This window comes from Schistocerca cancellata, chromosome 9 (assembly GCF_023864275.1).
Source record: "Schistocerca cancellata isolate TAMUIC-IGC-003103 chromosome 9, iqSchCanc2.1, whole genome shotgun sequence".
NCBI lineage: Eukaryota > Metazoa > Arthropoda > Insecta > Orthoptera > Acrididae > Schistocerca > Schistocerca cancellata.
This window is the reverse complement of record NC_064634.1, coordinates 331,754,770-331,775,472: the sequence shown is the minus strand read 5'-3', so window position 1 is coordinate 331,775,472 and position 20,703 is coordinate 331,754,770. Positions and strand designations below refer to the sequence as shown.

Sequence of the window (20,703 nt, the reverse complement as noted above, 5' to 3'; positions counted from 1 at the left end):
TACCTTACTGGTGGTTTTCTCAAAAACGGAGGGCGGGGAAGAGGCATGGATGGATCCCGGTGGGGAGGAGATAGATTTTGAGCCAAACTATCTTACAGATTTTAATTTAGGTTGTACACAAGTGACCAGCCAAACATGAGCTGAATCGGTTGGCAGTGTCTAAAGGCTTCCCCTTGTAAGCAAATATTCTCTCACTCTTTTTTTTTTAACGCGTTGTAATCTGTACTGAAGGGCGTTCAATAATTACTGCAGTTCGCTATTTTTTAAAAGCAGGTTGGTTTTTTAGGATTCCGATACACCATATTATTCCCCACTCTTTTGGCTACAAAACCTTGATTTCAATGACATGGCATTACTGGGAGGCCCCGTATGCCCGCTCTATTGGTCGACGTCGGAGCCAGCGTGTTGCTGATTCAGTAACCTCCTCATAATTCGCGTACTGCTTCCCGAAGAATACGTCCTTCAGTAACCCAAACAGATGAGAGCTCGGTTAGATGGCGAGGAATCCAGCGGGCCCATACCTCAGAGTACCTTAACTGGTGTACGAGTGTGTCAGCGCTACTAACAGAAACGACCAGCTGAGCACTGAAATGTTGGTTTGTAAGGCTCGAATGTGAGTGTCCGCACTTTCCAACATTGCAGAAGTCATAGCTGTGTGCGGCCGCCCGGCACGTGGGAGATGGGACAAGTCAGTGCGACCTTGTTGCGATGATGACAGAGGCTTAGCCCAACGACTCGCCATTCTGCCTATGAATATACGGCATACTCTGGTTTTCCACCAAACGAAAATGAAAACCCTCTGTTTGGGTCGCACCTCCGTTAAGGACGCCACTTTCAAGGCTAGGCACAGCGCCGCCACCTATCGGAACTTCGTAAAGCTACAGGGGGTGAAGCGAGAATATTCCACGATGTCTCACAACAAATTCCGCATTTTTGCAACCGAAATTGCCAGAGGAAAACATGTGTTGCATTACCTACTGAACGCTCCTTGTACGAATGTAACAAGAAATACTTCGTGCAGGATTGGACATGAAACTGAGTTGCTGGTACGAAGCATCATTCACGTTAACCTAGAGTGCATCTTCCTTATTGATATCATTCTGTCAGACTCGACGTTAGCATGTCTTACTACTGAGTTGTCTGTTTCCTTCCTTAGTGCTGTCTCTACTAATTATCCATCTACTTCTTGTTTCATTTCGATATTCGGCGTTCTATTTTCATAGCGTACGGTGTTATTCAAAAGCACCTCCAGGGGTTCACAGGACGACTGCGCCATCTACATAGCATACACAAAAACGACTCGTATCAGCGGACAAAGCGTCTTTCCAAGTTTCGATTTGTGATACTCGTCATGGTGTAGTTGCTCTAGGGAGCAGGTGCGTCAGAACATGAAGAGTAATCATCCACAGCGTATTATCTTGTGGAAATAGTTCGTACCTGCAGACAGGTAGCCCAATGAACAGATTTTCAAAGGGAACTGCTGACGAGTCTTCCAGGGCAGTTGATGTCAGCGACTTAAATAAGTTGAACACATTTTGACTCTTGCCCGACAACAAACGACGCTCCTGTAATGTGAGTTAAAAAATGCGACACATCCTATATTCACTAATGTGTATCGTTTTTCCGTACGCCTTGTTTCCGCGCAGTCGCCTCCCCAAACCCCAGAGTTACACTCCTGGAAATGGAAAAAAGAACACATTGACACCGGTGTGCCAGACCCACCATACTTGCTCCGGACACTGCGAGAGGGCTGTACAAGCAATGATCACACGCACGGCACAGCGGACACACCAGGAACCGCGGTGTTGGCCGTCGAATGGCGCTAGCTGCGCAGCATTTGTGCACCGCCGCCGTCAGTGTCAGCCAGTTTGCCGTGGCATACGGAGCTCCATCGCAGTCTTTAACACTGGTAGCATGCCGCGACAGCGTGGACGTGAACCGTATGTGCAGTTGACGGACTTTGAGCGAGGGCGTATAGTGGGCATGCGGGAGGCCGGGTGGACGTACCGCCGAATTGCTCAACACGTGGGGCGTGAGGTCTCCACAGTACATCGATGTTGTCGCCAGTGGTCGGCGGAAGGTGCACGTGCCCGTCGACCTGGGACCGGACCGCAGCGACGCAAGGATGCACGCCAAGACCGTAGGATCCTACGCAGTGCCGTAGGGGACCGCACCGCCACTTCCCAGCAAATTACGGACACTGTTGCTCCTGGGGTATCGGCGAGGACCATTCGCAACCGTCTCCATGAAGCTGGGCTACGGTCCCGCACACCGTTAGGCCGTCTTCCGCTCACGCCGCAACATCGTGCAGCCCGCCTCCAGTGGTGTCGCGACAGGCGTGAATGGAGGGACGAATGGAGACGTGTCGTCTTCAGCGATGAGAGTCGCTTCTGCCTTGGTGCCAATGATGGTCGTATGCGTGTTTGGCGCCGTGCAGGTGAGCGCCACAATCAGGACTGCATACGACCGAGGCACACAGGGCCAACACCCGGCATCATGGTGTGGGGAGCGATCTCCTACACTGGCCGTACACCACTGGTGATCGTCGAGGGGACACTGAATAGTGCACGGTACATTCAAACCGTCATCGAACCCATCGTTCTGCCATTCCTAGACCGGCAAGGGAACTTGCTGTTCCAACAGGACAATGCACGTCCGCATGTATCCCGTGCCACCCAACGTGCTCTAGAAGGTGTAAGTCAACTACCCTGGCCAGCAAGATCTCCGGATCTGTCCCCCATTGAGCATGTTTGGGACTGGATGAAGCGTCGTCTCACGCGGTCTGCACGTCCAGCACGAACGCTGGTCCAACTGAGGCGCCAGGTGGAAATGGCATGGCAAGCCGTTCCACAGGACTACATCCAGCATCTCTACGATCGTCTCCATGGGAGAATAGCAGCCTGCATTGCTGCGAAAGGTGGATATACACTGTACTAGTGCCGACATTGTGCATGCTCTGTTGCCTGTGTCTATGTGCCTGTGGTTCTGTCAGTGTGATCATGTGATGTATCTGACCCCAGGAATGTGTCAATAAAGTTTCCCCTTCCTGGGACAATGAATTCACGGTGTTCTTATTTCAATTTCCAGGAGTGTAGTTACGGAGAGCCGGCCGGAGTGGCCGTACGGTTCTAGGCGTTACAGTCTGGAACCGAGCGACCGCTACGGTCGCAGGTTCGAATCCTGCCTTGGGCATGGATGTGTGTCATGTCCTTAGGTTAGTTAGGTTTAATTAGTTCTAACTTCTAGGCGACTGATGACCTCAGAAGTTAAGTCGCATAGTGCTCAGAGCCATTTGAACCAGTTACGGAGCTATTGCTTCCTACCCTCATCCCATGTCTTCATACAGGCAGCAGATTATTCTGGAATTGACAATGTAAGTGGTAGAGGATGGATGCATGCCACTCCTGTCCCAACGGCACCCTCCCTGGAAAGGGTATTGTCTGCGTCTAGTGTCGTGTTATATGAAAGTGTGACAACCTTTTAGAAATACATGCAAATCGTGTATCTGAGGCGGAAACGTGGAAACTTGCTCAATATTCACGTAGTCGGATATCGGGAACCGGCTGAAAACCACATCTAGGTTGCCCGGCACACGGGTTCTCGTCGTTAATCCGCCGCGTGAAATCGATTTGAGTCGGGCCGTCAACCTGAATCCTAAATCCGACATGCTAACGTGCAGTTTCTGGACGGGTTTCCAAAGAAGCTTACTAATAACCTGGTATTTTCTTATAATTTACAGTGAGCCGTTGCTTACACTACTTCACCTATATCACCTACATTCTCTGCTTCTTCTCTCTTTTACGATCACCTCCCTTCACTTGTCGCGGTACATCTAGATCTATACTCCACGAGTAACTTTAGCGTTTGTGGTACATGGAACGAATGGTACCGCTATCGTTTTCCCCCTCTCCAAACCCGCTGAAGATGATGAGATAGAAGAACCAGTGTCGGTAGGTCTCTGTGAAAGCTCCAATTTCTTTAATTTCCCAGCAGTACCCGTTTCGTGTTATTTATGTTCAATGAAGTGTTGTGTTTCTTGACTCTTATTAAAATGTGCGCTCTTGGCATATTAACAAGAAACCACTCTGTGATTCACAAGGCCTCTCGGCGTCTAGTGTCTGCCGCAGAAATTTTCTAAACAACTCCTACTGTTCTCACACTTCCCAAACGAACTAGCACAGAAACGCGCCACTGCTCTTTGAATTTTACTTGTCTGGTACCTGGTATCCAGCAGATTAGTCCCTGATTCCAACATTAAATATTTCGAAACCTATCGAGAGGCAAATACAACAACAGAATAGCTGTAAGAATTTTATACAGATGTTTCGATACAGTTAGAAAAGCTGCTAACAGGAAGCGCTTATGAAATGAAATATGACCTGCATGATAGTGCTAGTGCTTTTTTCATCAAATTTTTAGTGAAAGAAGTTTTTTTCTTCATCTAATATGCGGAAATATTCTGAGAATTTAATTAAACAGTTTATTAAAAAGGTAATGAGAGTGGGGACGGATAAAAATGATTCAGCTAATGAAGCTATTATCTAATTGCTCCCTACAGCATCTGGAATTAATCATTTTGAAAGTGTAAAGCCTGCGCACTTTGGTGTGTGGAAGTGTCCAACAGAGTGGTACAGGGGAGGGGGCACAAATGTGGACACAGCACGAGAAATGCGTGGTTGAACGCAAACGTTGATGCTAGCAAGGCCTGCAAGTTGTACTCTCGCATTTACTCACAAGAGGCGCATGTACAATGCCCTTAATACGTTGCAAGTGTCAGTAGTGATCACAAAGTGGGAAAATTGTCATTGGTCTTACAGTGTGCGCACTGTCACCAGGGTAGCCGACGTGTTCCGTGTTTCAAGAGGCACTGTATGGAAGATTTATAGCGCATACACAGTAAGTGGAAATACACTATTGGCCATTAAAATTGCTACACCACGAAGATGACGTGCTATACACGCGAAATTTAACCGACAGGAAGAAGATGCTGTGATATGCAAATGATTAGCTTTTCAGAGCATTCACACAAGGTTGGCGCCAGTGGCGACACCTACAACGTGCTGATATGAGGAAAGTTTCCAACCGATTTCTCATACACAAACAGCAGTTGACCGGCGTTTACTGGTGAAACGTTATTGTGATGCCTGGTGTAAGGAGGATAAATGCGTACCATCACGTTTCCGACATTGATAAAGACCGGATTGTAGCCTATCGTGATTGCGGTTCAACGTATCGCGACATTGCTGCTCGCGTTGGTCGAGATCCAATGACTGTTAGCAGAAATTGGAATCGGTGGGTTCAGGAGGTTAATACGGAACGCAGCGTTGGATCCAACGGCCTCGTACCACTAGCAGTCGAGTTGACAGGCATCTTATCCGCATGGCTGTAACGGATCGTGCAGCCATGTCTCTATCCCTGAGTCAACAGATGGGGACGTTTGAAAGACAACAACCATTTGCACGAACAGTTCGACGATGTTTGCAGCAGCATGGACTATCAGCTCGGAGACCATGGCTGCGGTTACCCTTGACGCTGCATCACAGACAGGAGCGCCTCCGATGGTGTACTCAACGACGAACCTGGGTGCGCGAATGGCAAAACGTCATTTTTTCGGATGAATCCAAGTTCTTTTACAGCATCATGCTGGTCAGATCCGTGTTTGGTGACATCGCGGTGAACGCACATTGGAAGCGTGTATTCGTCATCGCCATGCTGGCGTATCACCCGGCGTGATGGTATGGGGTGCCATTGGTTACATGTCTACGTCACCTCTTGTTCGCATTGACGGCACTTTGAACAGTGGACGTTACATTTCAGATGTGTTACGGCCCGTGGCTCTACCCTTCATTCGATCCCTGTGAAACCCTACATTTTAGCAGGATAATGCACGACCGCATGTTGCAGGTCCTGTACGGGCCTTTCTGGATACAGAAAATGTTCGACTGCTGCCCTGGCCAGCACGTTCTCCAGATCTCTCACCAATTGAAAACGTCTGGTCAATGGTGGCCGAGCAACTGGCTCGTCACAATACGCCAGTCACTACTCTTGATGAACTGTGGTATCGTGTTGAAGCTGCATGGGCAGCTGTACCTGTACACGCCATCCAAGATCTGTTTGATTCAATGCCCAGGCGTATCAAGGCCGTTATGACGGCCAGAGGTGGTTGTTCTGATTTCTCTGGATCTGTGCACCCAAATTGCGTGAAAACGTAATCACATGTCAGTTCTAGTGTAATATATTTGTCCAATGAATACCTGTTTATCATCTGCATTGGTGTAGCAGTTTTAATGGCCAGTAGTGTACAACATGCGCTGTATCACAACACGGACGAAAGTGTGTGTTGGGTGACGGTGACGGACGGTCATTGAAGAGGACTGTGACGAGAATTACGAGGACGACAGCTGAAAATGTCACTGCAGGAATGAAAGTCGCACGCGTGAACTGGATGAGCACCAAAATAACACAAAGGGAGTTCTAGAAGCAGGGAATTGCAAGACGAGATGGAATTCCAAACCAGTGATACAAATGCCCGCAAAACGAAAGAATGTTACCGAAGCAATAAAACCTGGACTATGGAGCAACGGGAAATGTCATTTGGTCGGATGAGTCTTGTTTCACTATTTCGAACTTCTGGACGAGTTTACATCCTGGTGAAACTTGACCTGGTTTCGGTGATGCTTTGAACGGCCACATCATGGTGTTCCACAGATTGCACGGTTACTCTGCAAGATCGCATTTCTGCTAATGATTAGGCGACCGTTTTGGCTGGACAAGCCCATCTCATAGCGGAACATTTGTCCACCAATGGTGATTCTGTGCTCCAAGACCACAGCCCCCCTATTCATAACAGTTCGCATCGTCCAGGACTGGTTCTGCGAGGACGATGATGAATTGTCGCAGCGACTCTGACCATCAAAGTTACCAGATCTCAATATTATTGAGCTTTGTGATCAAGTGTGGAGAGAATATTGAGTGATTGTAATCCACGTTCTCATCGTCCCTTTACTGTATTTTCTAGGGAGAATGGCCTAAGATTCCCATGAGAATTGTACAGGACCTGTATTTATCCATTCGTAAACGACTGGAAGTTATTTTGAATGGCAGCAATTTTGCTATACCATTTTAGGCCTGGTAATACGCCTCTAGGGTTTACCGCCGGATGGTATTGTGAGAATAACACAATATTTCATCCTTGCAGCTGTTCTACATCTTAAGGTAATGGTAGTCTCTGTCGTCTTTGCTGCAAGGACGCTACCGATGATAATCGTGCGACGCCGTCGGAATTTATGAGGCCAGGAACACGAAGAAAATCAGCGTGCGCGAGAAGGCGCTGACAGTTGGATGAAAGCGGCTCTCATAGTGACCCCCTGCCGGGAGCCGCAGAAAGGCATTCCACTCGTGCTCTATGGGCAATGGCGGCACTGTCTGTTACTCCTGTGGCTAAAAGCTAAATTAAGTCTCTACAGTCCCCTGCGTCCGGTCATAAATCGTCCTTGTTTCTTCTCTTTTAAGTGAATGTCAGCCAGTGCTGGATTCAAGGCGACGCCTACCTGAAAACCTGCATAGCTGTTGATAACATTATCCACCGCAGGGCTGTTATAAGGCTTCCTTAGAAACAACGTCCCAGAATGATGACGCTGAGGATAAAATTTCAGTCCTGTCATACATCTACATCTACATGTATACTCTGCAAATCACATTTAAGTGCCTGGCAGAGGGTTCATCGAACCACGTTCACGATTCTCTATTATTCCAATCTCGTATAGCGCACGGAAAGAATGAACATCTATATCTTTCCGTACGAGCTCTGATTTCCCTTATTTTATCGTGGTGATCGTTCCTCCCTATGTAGGTCAGTGTCAACAAACATTTTCGCATTCGGAGGAGAAAGTTAGTGATTGCAGTTTCGTGAGAAGATTCCGTAGCTACGAAAAACGCCTTTCTTTTAATGATGTCCAGCCCAAAATCTGTATCATTTGTGTGACACTCTCCCCCATATTTCGCGATAATACAAAACGTCCTGCCTTTCTTTGAACTTTTTCGATGTACTCCGTCAGTCCTATCTGGTAAGGAACCCACACCGAGCAGCATCATTCTAAAAGAGGACTGACAAGCGTAGTGTAGGCAGTCTCCTTAGTAGGTCCGTTGCATTTTCTAAGTGTCCAGCCTTCCCCACAACAATTTATATGTGTTCCTTTCAACTTAAGTTGTTCGTAATTGTAATACCTAGGTATTTAGTTGAATTTACGGCTTTTAGATTAGACTGATTTATCGTGTAACCGAAGTTTAACGAGTTTCTTTTAGCACTCATGTGGATAACCTCACACTTTTCGTTATTTAGGGTCAACTGCCACTCTTCGCACCATTCAGATATCTTTTCTAAATCGTTTTGAAATTTGTTTTGAACTTTTGATGAATTTATTAGTCGGTAAACGACAGCGTCATCTGCGAACAACCGAAGACGGTTGCTGAGATTGTCTCCCAAATCGGTTATATAGATAAGGAATAGCAAAGGGCCTATAACACTACTTTTCGGAACGCCAGAAAGCACTTCTGCTTTACTCGATGACTTTCCGTCAGTTACTACGAACTGAGACCTCTCTGAACTGTGACCTCTCTGACAGGAAATCACAAATCCAGTCACATAACTGAGACGATATTCCATAAGCATGCAATTCCCCTACGAGCCGCTTGTGTGGTACGTTTGATGCTCAGTGATCAGGTAATCCTGCGGTAATGCTGATTTATCAGTGTGGCCAAGTCGGGTACGACGATGATGTACAGCATAGAGATTTTGGACTGTTCGATATATCTGCCAAATATCAGATTTCTCACATTAGCAAAGGATCTCATGTACGACACGTTTCCTAAGGCCAAGGTCGTTTCTGACCGAACACAGCGAATTCCTCAATTTTGCTGGTGGACCAAGAACACAGTTTATGTCGTGTCTCTTGAGGATTCCTTCTGTTCTCGTAGACATGACGCGAAAATACGGAAGAAAGCCATTGTGATGGGTGCCTCCGTTTACATCCGTGTATTGATCTTGCTTGAAATGGAATTCATTGTGTATCTCTCTTTAAGAATTACCATTCTGTTTGAAAACTGTTCTTTGGTGTTGTAGCTCGCCAGGCAAACTATCTGAGAGCACATGTGCTCTACGTACCGGAGAGCGTAAGACACTACCACATTGTGCAGAATGATGCCAGCTTGTGGCCTGAAAAAATAATTCTGCGTGAGCTGCTTTGCGGAAAACACTACACCATGTGATCAAAAGTATCCGGACACCTGGCTGAAAATGACTTCGTGGCGTCCTCCATCGGTAATGCTAGAATTCAGTATGGTGTTGGCCCACTCTTAGCCTTGATGAAAGCTTCAACTCTCGCAGGCATACGTTCAATCATGTGCTGGAAGGATTTTTGGGGAATGGCAGCCCATTCCTCGCGGAGTGCTGCCTGAGGAGAGGTATCGATGTCAGTCGGTGAGGCCTGGCACGAAGTCGACGATCCAAATCATCCCAAAGGTGTGCTATAGCATTCAGTTTAGGACTCTGTGCAGGTCAGTCCAAAACAGGGATGTTATTGTCGTGTAACCATTCCGCCACAGGCCATGGATTATAAACAAGTGCTCGATCGTGTTGAAAGGTGCAATCGCCATCCCCGAATTGTTCTTCAACAGTGAGAATCAGGAAGGTGCTTAAAACATCAATGTAGGCTTGTGCTGTGATAGTGCCACGCAAAACAACAAGGGGTGCAACCCCCTCCATGAAAACACGACCACGAATTTTACTGTTGGCACTACACGCGCTGGCAGATGACGTTCACACGGAATTTGCCATACCCACACCCTGCCATCGGATCGCCACGTTTTGTACTGTGATTCGTCACTCCACACAACGTTTTTCCACTGTTCAATCGTCCAATGTTTACGCTCCTTACACATATTGAGGCGTCGTTTGGCATATACCAGCGTGATGTGTGGCTTATGAACTTCTTTCCTCCCATTGCGTCTCTGAGTGGTCCAATCATATGGAAATCACTTCGTGATAAGGAATGGCGCCATTCCTTGCTCGCTCTCTTCGTTTCCGGTTAGTAGAAGTGAACCCAGGTTTCGTCCCCAGCAACAATTCTTGCAAGGAAGCCATCACCTTCTCGTTCAAAGCGCCGAAGAAATTCTTCACAAGCATCAACACGTCGTTCTCTCATTTCAGGAGTCAGCTGTCGTGGCACCCATCTTGCAGACACTCTGTGAATCTGGAGCACATTATGCACAATGTGGTATGCTGACCCGTGATTAATCTGTAAACATGCTGCAATGTCATTCAGTGTCACTCGGCGGTTTTCCTTCACCATGCTTTCAACTGCTGCAATGTTCTGTGGAGTCACAACTCGTCGTTGTGCCTGACCTGCAAGAGGAGCATCTTCCTCTGAAGTCACACCATTTGCGAACTTCCTACTCCATTTGTAGACTTGCTGCTGTGACAAACATGCATCACTGTACTAAACCTTCATTCGCCGATGAATTTCAATAGGTTTTACACTTTCACTGCACAAAAACCGAATAACAGAACGCTGATTCTCCGACGGTATGTGTGCATCTGCACTATGCTCCCACCTACAGGCCGCTCTGCACGCTGTTTGTAGCACGCTTACCAACTTACGGGATAACGGCGCGAAGTTTCGATTTGTTATTACAAATTTAAGGTTTTCATTAGACTCACCCTCGTAGTACTTACAGTGGATCCTGATGCAGTTAGTAATTCCTGTGCAATGGTCTGGATAGACGTTTGCCTATTACACATTACGAACCTCAACAACTGTCGACAGTCTCTGTAAGTCAACAAACGAGGGTGGCCTATAGGTTTTTGTGCTGTACGTGTCCCTTGACGTTTCCACTTCACTATCACATCGGAAACAGTGGAGCTAGGGATGCTTAGGAGTGAGGAAATCCCGCTTACAGACGTACAAGTTACACCGAATCACCTGACCACGTTCGAAGTCGTGATTCCGCGGAGTGCCCACTCTGCTCTCTCACGATGTCTAATGACTACTGAGGTCACTGATACGGAGTACCTGGCAGTAGATGGCAGCACAATGCACCTAATACGAAAAACGTATGTTTTTGCGGATGTCCGGATACTTTTGATCACATAGTGTTTATCCCAGGGTTTTCTAACAGTGAAAACAAGGATCGGTAAGGTGGTATCCCTTTCCACTTCCATGGTGTAACTTCGAATAGAGAGTGTTCATATGCTGAAGAAACATACACTACTGGCCATTAAAATTGCTACACCAAGAAGAAATGCAGATGATAGACGGGTATTCATTGTACAACTATATTATACTAGAAATGACATGTGCTTACATTTTCACGCAATTTGGGTGCATAGATCCTGAGAAATCAGTACCTCTGGCCGTAATAACGGCCTTGATACGCCTGGGCATGGAGTCAAACAGAGCTTGGATGGCGTGTACAGGTACAGCTGCCCATGCAGCTTCAACACGATACCACGGTTCATCAAGAGTAGTGACTGGCGTATTGTGACGAGCCAGTTGCTCGGCCACCATTGACCAGACGTTTTCAATTGGTGAGAGATCTGGAGAATGTGCTGACCAGGGCAGCAGTCGAACATTTTCTGTATCCAGAAAGGCCCGTACAGAACCTGCAACATGCGGTCGTGCATTATCCTGCTGAAATGTAGAGTTTCGCAGGAATCGTAACACATTTTAAATGTAACGTCTACTGTTCAAAGTGCCGTCAATGCGAACAAGAGGTGACCGAGACGTGTAACCAATGGCACCACATACCACCATGTTGGTTGATACGGCAGGATGGCGATGACGAATACACGCTTGCAATGTGTGTTCACCGCGATGTCACCAAACACTGATGCGACCATCATGATACTGTAAACAGAACATAGATTCATCTGAAAAAATGACGTTTTGGCATTCGTGCAACTAGGCTCGTCGTTGAGTACACCATAGCAGGCGCTCCTGTCTGTGATGCAGCGTCAAGGGTAACCGCAGCCATGTCTCCGAGCTGTTGTCCATGCTGCTGCAAACGTCGTCGAACTGTTAGTGCTGATGGTTGTTGTCTTGTAAACACGTCACCATCTGCTGACTCAGGGGTGGAGATGTGGCTGCACGATGCCTGTCATCTCTACTGCTAGCGATACGAGGCCGTTGGGATCCAGCACGGCGTTCCGTATTACCCTCCTGAACCCACCGTTTCAATATTATGCTAACAGTCATTGGATCTCGACCAACGCGAGCAGCAGTGTCGCGATACGATAAACCGCAATCGCAATAGGCTACAATCCGACCTTCATCAAAGTCGGAGACCTGATGGGACGCATTTCTCCTCCTTACACGAGGCATCATAACAACGTTTCACCAGGCAACGCCGGTCAACTGCTGTTTGTGTATGAGAAATCGGTTGGAAACTTTCCTCATGTCAGCACGCTGTAGGTGTCGCCACCGGCGCCAGCCTTGTGTGAAGCTAATCATGTGCATACCACAGCATTTCTTCCTGTCGGTTAAATTTCGCGTCTGTTACACGTCATCTTTGTGGTGTAGCAATTTTAATGGCCAGTAGTGTAGGTAACGTCTTTACTCCACGGCGCCACCACACAAACGTATCGTCTACAGACCACCAAGAGCAGGAATGTTGCAGACCTGCACTTTTTGGTGTTTCCCTATTTTCGCCCACCCCTTGTACCTTTACCTGTGGTGGACAGGCGCTGCTGGACGCGGCGCACCCGTACCTGGTGGCGGTGCAGCTGGTGTCGCTGGTGCTGGCGACCTGGGGGACGCTGTCGGTGGCCCGCGGGCTGTCCTCGGCGCTGGGCGTGGCCCACGCCACCCACAAGTTCCTGGCGCTGCAGCTGACTGTGCTGCTGCCGCAGCTGCAGTACCTCGTGGCCGGGTACGCCGCCAGCTTCTTCCTGTGCTCCGCGCCCTTCACTCCCGTCTTCTGGGCCAACCGTAAGTCGCCATCTCTCTCTCTCTCTCTCCCTCTTTCTCTCTCTCTCTCTCTCTCTCTCTCTCTCACACACACACACACACACACACACACACACACGCACAAACGCGTGCGCGCGCGCCTGTCGTTAGTGTTTCATTTTGAGATACATGTAAATAAAGAAGAACTCGACATGAGGAATTTAGATCTTAAATAGAAAACAAATAAATATGGCAAGGATATAGGGAGAAAGAAATACGCTTTGGTGACAAAAGTCATGGGATTGTGATATGCACATATGCAAATGGAGTAGTGTTGCGTACACAGGGTACGCAAAGGCAGTGTATTGGCGAAGCAGTTCTTTGTACTGAGGAGTCTATCACGGTATAAGTGTACATTTTTTTATTTTTATAATTATATATTTTATTATTTTGGTTGGGGTGGCTTTAAATATTGTGGGCTAGCATGAGACTTTTTATTAACTTATACTGCGGTAACACTCGTACGGACATCGGCTGCCCCGAGGTACGCACGATATAATTTTTTTTAAACACAGCGCGCGACTCACCGCCTTCTAATAAAGAGTTGGCGTGAGTGCTGCTATTTAGAAAAGTAAATATGCGTATTCTTACGCAAAATGTAATTATTAATATGGATCTCAGGGACTACTGGTTATTCATGTACCGAATTACTCAAAGATTAACTGAGATATTGCGGAATGTAATGCTTTTCAATATATTTTGTTCATGATTTGCAAGGAAAAACTGGAGAGAATCTCGTCTGCCGTTAGGCGACCAAAATGAAACGTACTGAACTCACTCAGTATTCTAAATATTAATAAACGAAATCTATTTTGACTCTATTTAACTTTGAAATTAATGAAAGATCAAAATTGAGAAGTCTCTCGCATTTACATTTAATATTATGACATGATATTTTAATTAAATAATACAGTCAGCGTAATGGCCGACTAAATCCTGCTAGGGGAGATGAAATCCCGGCACTACGAAGTTCTGTAAAAATTTTGTTAATTATAATTAATAGTTGCAATCATGAGAGGTGACAACTAAGTCAATAATACACCATTTCTAATGACAATTTCTATTATATTTTCCAAAATACAGATAAAACTTACGTTAATAATCAGATAGCAGTACAATGGCGGCCTACCGCTAGACGAAACAAAACAGGAGAGCTAGTTCAATCAAAGCATTGTCTCTGATCTTCATGGCCTATGTTACACAGAGATTACACCAAAAAAAACTGTGTTTTGTTAATTACATCGATATTTGTGTTTTGATAATAATAACTTAAGTTCTTTACTATTTGTTTTACATCACGCACACGTACACAGTCTTGAAATAATTTATAATTCACACGTCTCATAAAAAAAAACTTCCTTTCCCTTTCTCCAAATGTCCATTTACGTGACGTATCGTCACAAGACGTATGTGAAAAAGTGTAAGATGTATTTATGGCCGCACGACGGGAATTAACAGACCTTGAACGCCAAACGGTAGTTGGAGCTAGACACATGACACATTCCATTTCGGAAATCGTTGAGGGTTTCAGTATTCGAAGTTCCACAGTGTCAAGATTGTGCCGAGGACACCAAATTTCAGGCATTACACATCACCACGGACAACGCAATGACCGACGGCCTCCACGTAAGGACCGAGAGCAGCGTCGTTTGCGTAACAGACAAGCAATAGTGCGTAAAATAACCGCAGAAATCGATGTGGAACGTACTACCTGAATCGTGACGAAATGTCACTGTTGGTTCTCTGCGTTTACTCCTTGTAGCCCGTTCCATTTGAAATTTCTGCTTCGCGGTCTGCTGTTTCGTTAGCCAGAGGGCGCTGTGGCGTTGCTGCGGCCGGCTGCCTGCCGTGTTTGCGAGAGAGCGTCGGTCTGGAGGAGGAACTCTTATTTGCGAACGTCTGGGAGCGTACAGCAGGCCACGCCTTTTGTTGATGTTCGGCGTGACTCGTGTCTGGTGTGATGCATCGTTAAGGCCGTGATGGCAGCCAATGTTACTGTCTTGGTCGCAGATGGATCAAACTTCAGGTGGAAAGACCACGTAGATACTATTGTGGGGAAGGCGAGCCAAAGGTTGCGTTTCATTGGCAGGACACTTAGAAGATGCAACAAGTCCACTAAAGAGACAGCTTACACTACACCCGTTCGTCCTGTGTTAGAATATTGCTGCGCGGTGTGGTATCCTTACCAGGTGGGATTGACGGAGGACATCGGAAGGGTGCAAAAAAGGGCAGCTCGTTTTGTATTATCACGTAATAGAAGAGAGAGTGTGGCAGATATGATACGCGAGTTGGGATGGAAGTCATTAAAGCAAAGACGTCTTTCGTTCCGGCGAGATCTATTTACGAAATTTCAGTCACCAACTTTCTCTTCCGAATGCGAAAATATTTTGTTGAGCCCAACCTACATAGGTAGGATTGATCATCAAAATAAAATAAGAGAAATCAGAGCTCGAACAGAAAGGTTTAGGTGTTCGTTTTCCCCGCGCGCTGTTCGGAAGTGGAATGGTAGAGAGATAGTATGATTGTGGTTCGATGAACCCTCTCCCAAGCACTGAAATGTGAATTGCAGAGTAATCATGTAGATGTAGATGTACGGGATGAGGCCTGGTTGTTCATTGAAACTCCTGTCCTACGGATGTAGTCGGACTTAAAGTAAGACGTTTTGACCATTATTTTGCGTTATTTGCAAGCAACTGGGCATTCCGGCGTCTACAGTACTTCGGCCAAGATTATTTGTTTCGTCGATATGAAAATTACTGAACAAGGAGCAGTTTATTTAAGGTTCACCTTATGCTCGTGTTCTGCGTGTGCTGTTTGCGAGTGTAAACTTGACTCTCACCTTTGTCTGTTCATTTTGACCGCATCGTCAAATATTGGATCCAAGTAGTGACTTTCAATTAATTAGCTGGATTCTTCTTTTTCCTCGCCACGACGCGTGTTAAATGACAAAGTGGAATTATAGACCTTAACTTGCTACATCATTTGCGTGGCATCAATAACAGAGCCTAACCAGCTAATTAAAGCTAGTGGTAAACAAGGGTATTTAAGTATGTTGTTTTAAAATATTATCTGAAATGTGTCAGTGATTTATGTTTCACTAGTTGATTCTGGGGTATGAAAAGATGTGTTAGTACGTCACCCGTGTAAGGGAATCCTGCTAGTTTTGATTACCTTTTGACCAGGGTCCTTGCACGATGCTTGTCTTTAAATACGCCGCTAACGTGGTTAGCGTATGTTGTGGCTAGTTTAAATTAATCACTGCTCAACAGCCCAATACAGTTTTTCGGCCGTCAGAAACCGTGTGTGTGTTATTTATTCCTATATTATAGTCAATCTATGAGCATACTATTCTTAATTTGGAGCTCTAGGTAGCCACTGAGTTGTCATTTTGGGCTGTTTAGATGGAGTGCGGGTCCTTTGAGATTTGTCAATTTCCAGTTTATTGTTTTTCCACCACTTTTTCAAATGGTTCAAATGGCTCTGAGCACTATGGGACTTAACAGCTCTGGTCATCAGTCCCCTAGACCTTAGAACAACTTAAACCTAACTAACCTAAGGACATCACACACATCCATGCCCGAGGCAGGATTCGAACCTGCGACCGTAGCAGTCGCACGATTCCGGACTGCGCGCCTAGAACCGCGAGACCACCACAGCCGGCTCCACCACTTTTTAACTACGCTTATGCGCGTATATATATATAACTGTCACCGTAAGGTGTTGTGGACGGTGCACTTTCCTGTTATTCATTTTAATGTTCTAGTCAGTGTGTAAATTTGCTAATTATTTTCTCTTTACATGGAGTGCGCCTACGTAGATGTTATAAGTGACTGTTTCATAACCAGTTCTTTAACGTGCCTACGCGCATATTTAATTTATGGGAGAACTTAAAGTGTGTTCCCCTGTTGAACTTGAACTAAAGTGCAGAAAACTGAACCGGGTGTTCGATTCTTCTAGCGATATTATCTGTCAAGTGTAACACGCAACATTTTCTTGGTCTGTTATCAAGTGTTGCAATAAATGCAAATTGCTGTGAAGCGATGCGCTGTTCCAGTTGTTCCAGTGATTTCCTATCTCCGCATTGGTTAATCTAAACTCATAATATTCAATTCTTTCAATATTGGACCAGGTTCGCAGGAGAGCTTCCGTAAAGTTTGGAAGGTAGGAGACGAGATACTGGCAGAAGTAAAGCTGTGACACCCGGCGTGAGTCGTGCTTCCGGAGCTCAGATGGTAGAGCACTTGCCCGCGAAAGGCAAAGGCCCCGAGTTCGAGTCTCGGTCGGGCACACAATTTTAATCTGCCAGGAAGTTTCATATCAGCGCACACTCCGCTGCAGAGTGAAAATCTCATTCTGGAAACATCCTCCAGGCTGTGGCTAAGCCATGTCTCCGCAGTATCCTTTCTTTCAGGAGTGCTAGTTTTGCAAGGTTCGCAGGAGAGCTTCCGTAAAGTTTGGAAGGTAGGAGACGAGATACTGGTAGAAGTAAAGCTGTGAGACCGAGCGTGAGTCGTGCTTCGGTAGCTCAGATGGTAGAGCACTTGCCCGCGAAAGGCAAAGGTCCCGATTTCGAGTCTTGGTAGGGCATACAGTTTTAATATGCCAGGAAGTTTCATATCAGCGCACACTCCGCTGCAGAGTGAAAATCTCATTCTGGATTGAGGTTGACGGACATCATTTTGAGCGTTTATTTCATTAATGTGGTATTTACAGGTAATCACGCTGTAACAGCATGCGTTCTCAGAAATGATAAGTTCACAAAGGTACATCTATCACATTGGAATAACCGAAATAAAATGTTCAAACGTACTTCTGTATTTTAATTTAAAAAATCTACCTGTTACCAACTGTTCGTCTAAAATTGTGAGCCACATGTTTGTGACTATTACAGCGCCATCTATGACAAAGCGAAAAATGTGGTCCAACTGAGACATTCATATTTCTTTACATACTACGCGAATATGTAATAAAAAATGGGGGTTCCTATTTTAAAAAATGCCGTTGATATCCGCTTGACCTATGGCAGCGCCATCTAGCGGGACAACCATAGCTCCGCCGGGTTCCCCCTTCAAGCTAGACAAGTTTCGTTCTTTGTAGTTTTTTCGTTTGACGCTTATTTCCTGAGATATTTGGTCCGGTCACGATCTACAGCTACATCTACATACATACTTCGCAATCCACCATACGGTTCGTGGCGGAAGGTACCTCGTACCACAACTAGCATCTTCTCTCCTTGTTCCTCCCAAACAGAACGAGGGAAAAATGTCTGCCTATATGCCTCTGTACGAGCCCTAATCTCTCTTATCTTTCCGCGAAATATAAGTTGGCTGCAGTAAAACTGTACTGCAGTCAGCCTCAAATGCTGGTTCTCTAAAGTTCCTCAGTAGCTATTCACGAAAAGAACGCCTCCTTTTCTCCAGAGACTCCCACTCGAGTTCCTGAAGCATTTCCGTAACACTCGCGTGATGATCAAACCTACCAGTAACCAATCTAGCAGCCCGCCTCTGAATTGCTTCTATGTCTTCCCTCAATCCGACCTGACAGGGATCCCAAACGCTGGAGCAATACTCAAGAATAGGTCGTGTTAGTGTTTTATAAACGGTCTCTTAAACAGATGAACCACATCTTCCCAAAATTCTACCAATGAACCGAAGACGACTATCCGCCTTCCCTACAACTGCCATTACGATCAAAGGACCACCCTGTATACCAGGCAAGTCATCTGGTGACACGTACTGCAGCAAGTTTGTTGGATTATAAGTCACTCAAATGCAATGCAGATGGCTACAGCTGAAATCTGGATATGCAATAATGTTTTAAAAATGGGATTGCAGCTAGCTGCTATGTTCCTATCGTACTTTATTAGATTGATTGCAGCGCTCCCAGAGGCATTTAAGTCGCCACGTTCCAAGCGCGAACGGAACATCAAGAAATTTTAATAAATGATACAGTGGGAAGTAGGCTGTGTCATGCGTTTCCCATACGTTTACAGAGTGTAGTAGCCGTAGATTTGAGTGTGTTGTGTACATAGTTCCGCGTGGTCAGCGCATACACAACTTTCCCACTAGAGCGCGCCCCGCTAAGCACAACAGCGCAGGCGCAGCGCTCGTCCGTCTCCGCTCTACGAGATGGCGCTGCCATAAAGACGGACCAAATTCTGCTTCCGCCGATGCGCGTATTAATATGTAACGCAGCCAATGAGATTGCTGCTAACGTAGAACCTTTTCTCCTCGCGGATCACACTCACGCAGTGATACCTGAACGCTCGAGGTATTATAACGAGTGTACCGACCTCCGATTAGTCAGTCTGCATTAGTCTGTACCACTCTGCATTAGTCTGCATTTTTCTGTAGTCAAGTTTCACTCTGCGCCTAATAAGGTTATCATATTTATGTACATAGCCATGAAGAGGAATGTATAGACACTTTGTCAAGTATCAGAGGTATGTGAGAATAAGATTAACGTACCAAGACCAAAGGAACTTCAGTTTGTCAACTGTAAATAGCATACAGAATCAAGTTAAGTAAGGTTTATGATTGTTATTATTTTAATAAATGTGTGTGAAAATTAATCAAGTTCTGTTTAAAGTTGGTCACCGTCAATCTGCTACTCTAAGCGTGCAAGTGGCATTTCTATCGTCTGACCTAACGGCAGAAGATAAACACGCCACGATAAGACCACGAGACATATTGCTGACACTCGCCTACTTCGTTAGAGCGACAAGTCAAATAATCTGATGGTGTGTGTACCGAAGGTCTTACAGTACGCACCCCACAGAGTGTAAATATAGGCAGCGCCATTTGGCACTGCTTCTTATCGCGGCTGGTCCCCCTGCCGTGCCACAACTGCAGCTACACCCCGCCTCCTCTTCCGCAGTGGCGGTGAACGTGCTGACGCTGCTGGAGGTTTTGGCCCTCAGCCTGTGGGCCTTCCAGCTCCACTGCCGCCAGGAGCCGGGCTTCCGCCGCTTGCCGGACGACACGGAGGTGGTCCGCCCAGCCAGCTGGCTGGCTTAACCACGACCACCATCGACGATGGGCGAATTGATTCTCATCAGCAGCTGAATCTCATGTGAACTACGTGAAGCTCCTGCCTACACTTCATCATCTACAACATACGTAGCCTTCCACCTACGAGTATTCATTGCTACTTATCTTTAAACGGCTTGTAAACGATAACCTGCGCTAAGAGTGACTGCTAATAATCTCACTGAGTAAAAGGTCAGTCAACCATCAGGAGCCATCACTCTAATGCCCTCTAAAACAACCTTTGAAAAAGAATCAGTCTGCTTACTGTTTAGATAAGGCCCGCCACGAATTCCTCTCTTATGTCAACGCGAATTCCTCTCCTTTCCCAGTCTTTTCGTCTCAGAGCAACACTGGCAAACTACGTCCTCAATTATTTGCTGGATGTACCACTATCTCCCTCTACCACTACGGATCTTAGCCTTTGCAGGTCCTTCTAGTACCATGGAAGACAGTCCCTCTTGTCTTAACAGCTATCCTATCCTGTCTCTTCTTCTCGTCAATGTTTTCCATAATTATATTCCTTTCCTCGCCGACTCTACGAAGAACCTGCATCGTTCCTTACCTTATCAGACCGAATAATTTTCAACAGTCTTCTGTAGCGAAAGATCTCAAATGCTTCTATCCTCTTCTGTTCCGGTTTTCCCACAATCCATGTTTCACTACCAAACCAACTT

General features: G+C 46.2%; 1 protein-coding gene across 1 annotated transcript in view; it reads left to right on the top strand.

Annotated features, from left to right (window-relative positions):
• The window catches only part of LOC126101399 (organic solute transporter alpha-like protein), a 46,698-nt gene extending 26,681 nt beyond the window's left edge, over window positions 1–20,017 (top strand). Inside the window, exons 5-6 of the mRNA XM_049912063.1 lie at window positions 12,869–12,983; window positions 19,878–20,017. Of these exons, the coding sequence (XP_049768020.1) occupies window positions 12,869–12,983; window positions 19,878–20,017 (255 nt within the window). The remainder of the gene's footprint in view (window positions 1–12,868; window positions 12,984–19,877) is intronic.
• Window positions 20,018–20,703: the final 686 nt, after the last annotated feature.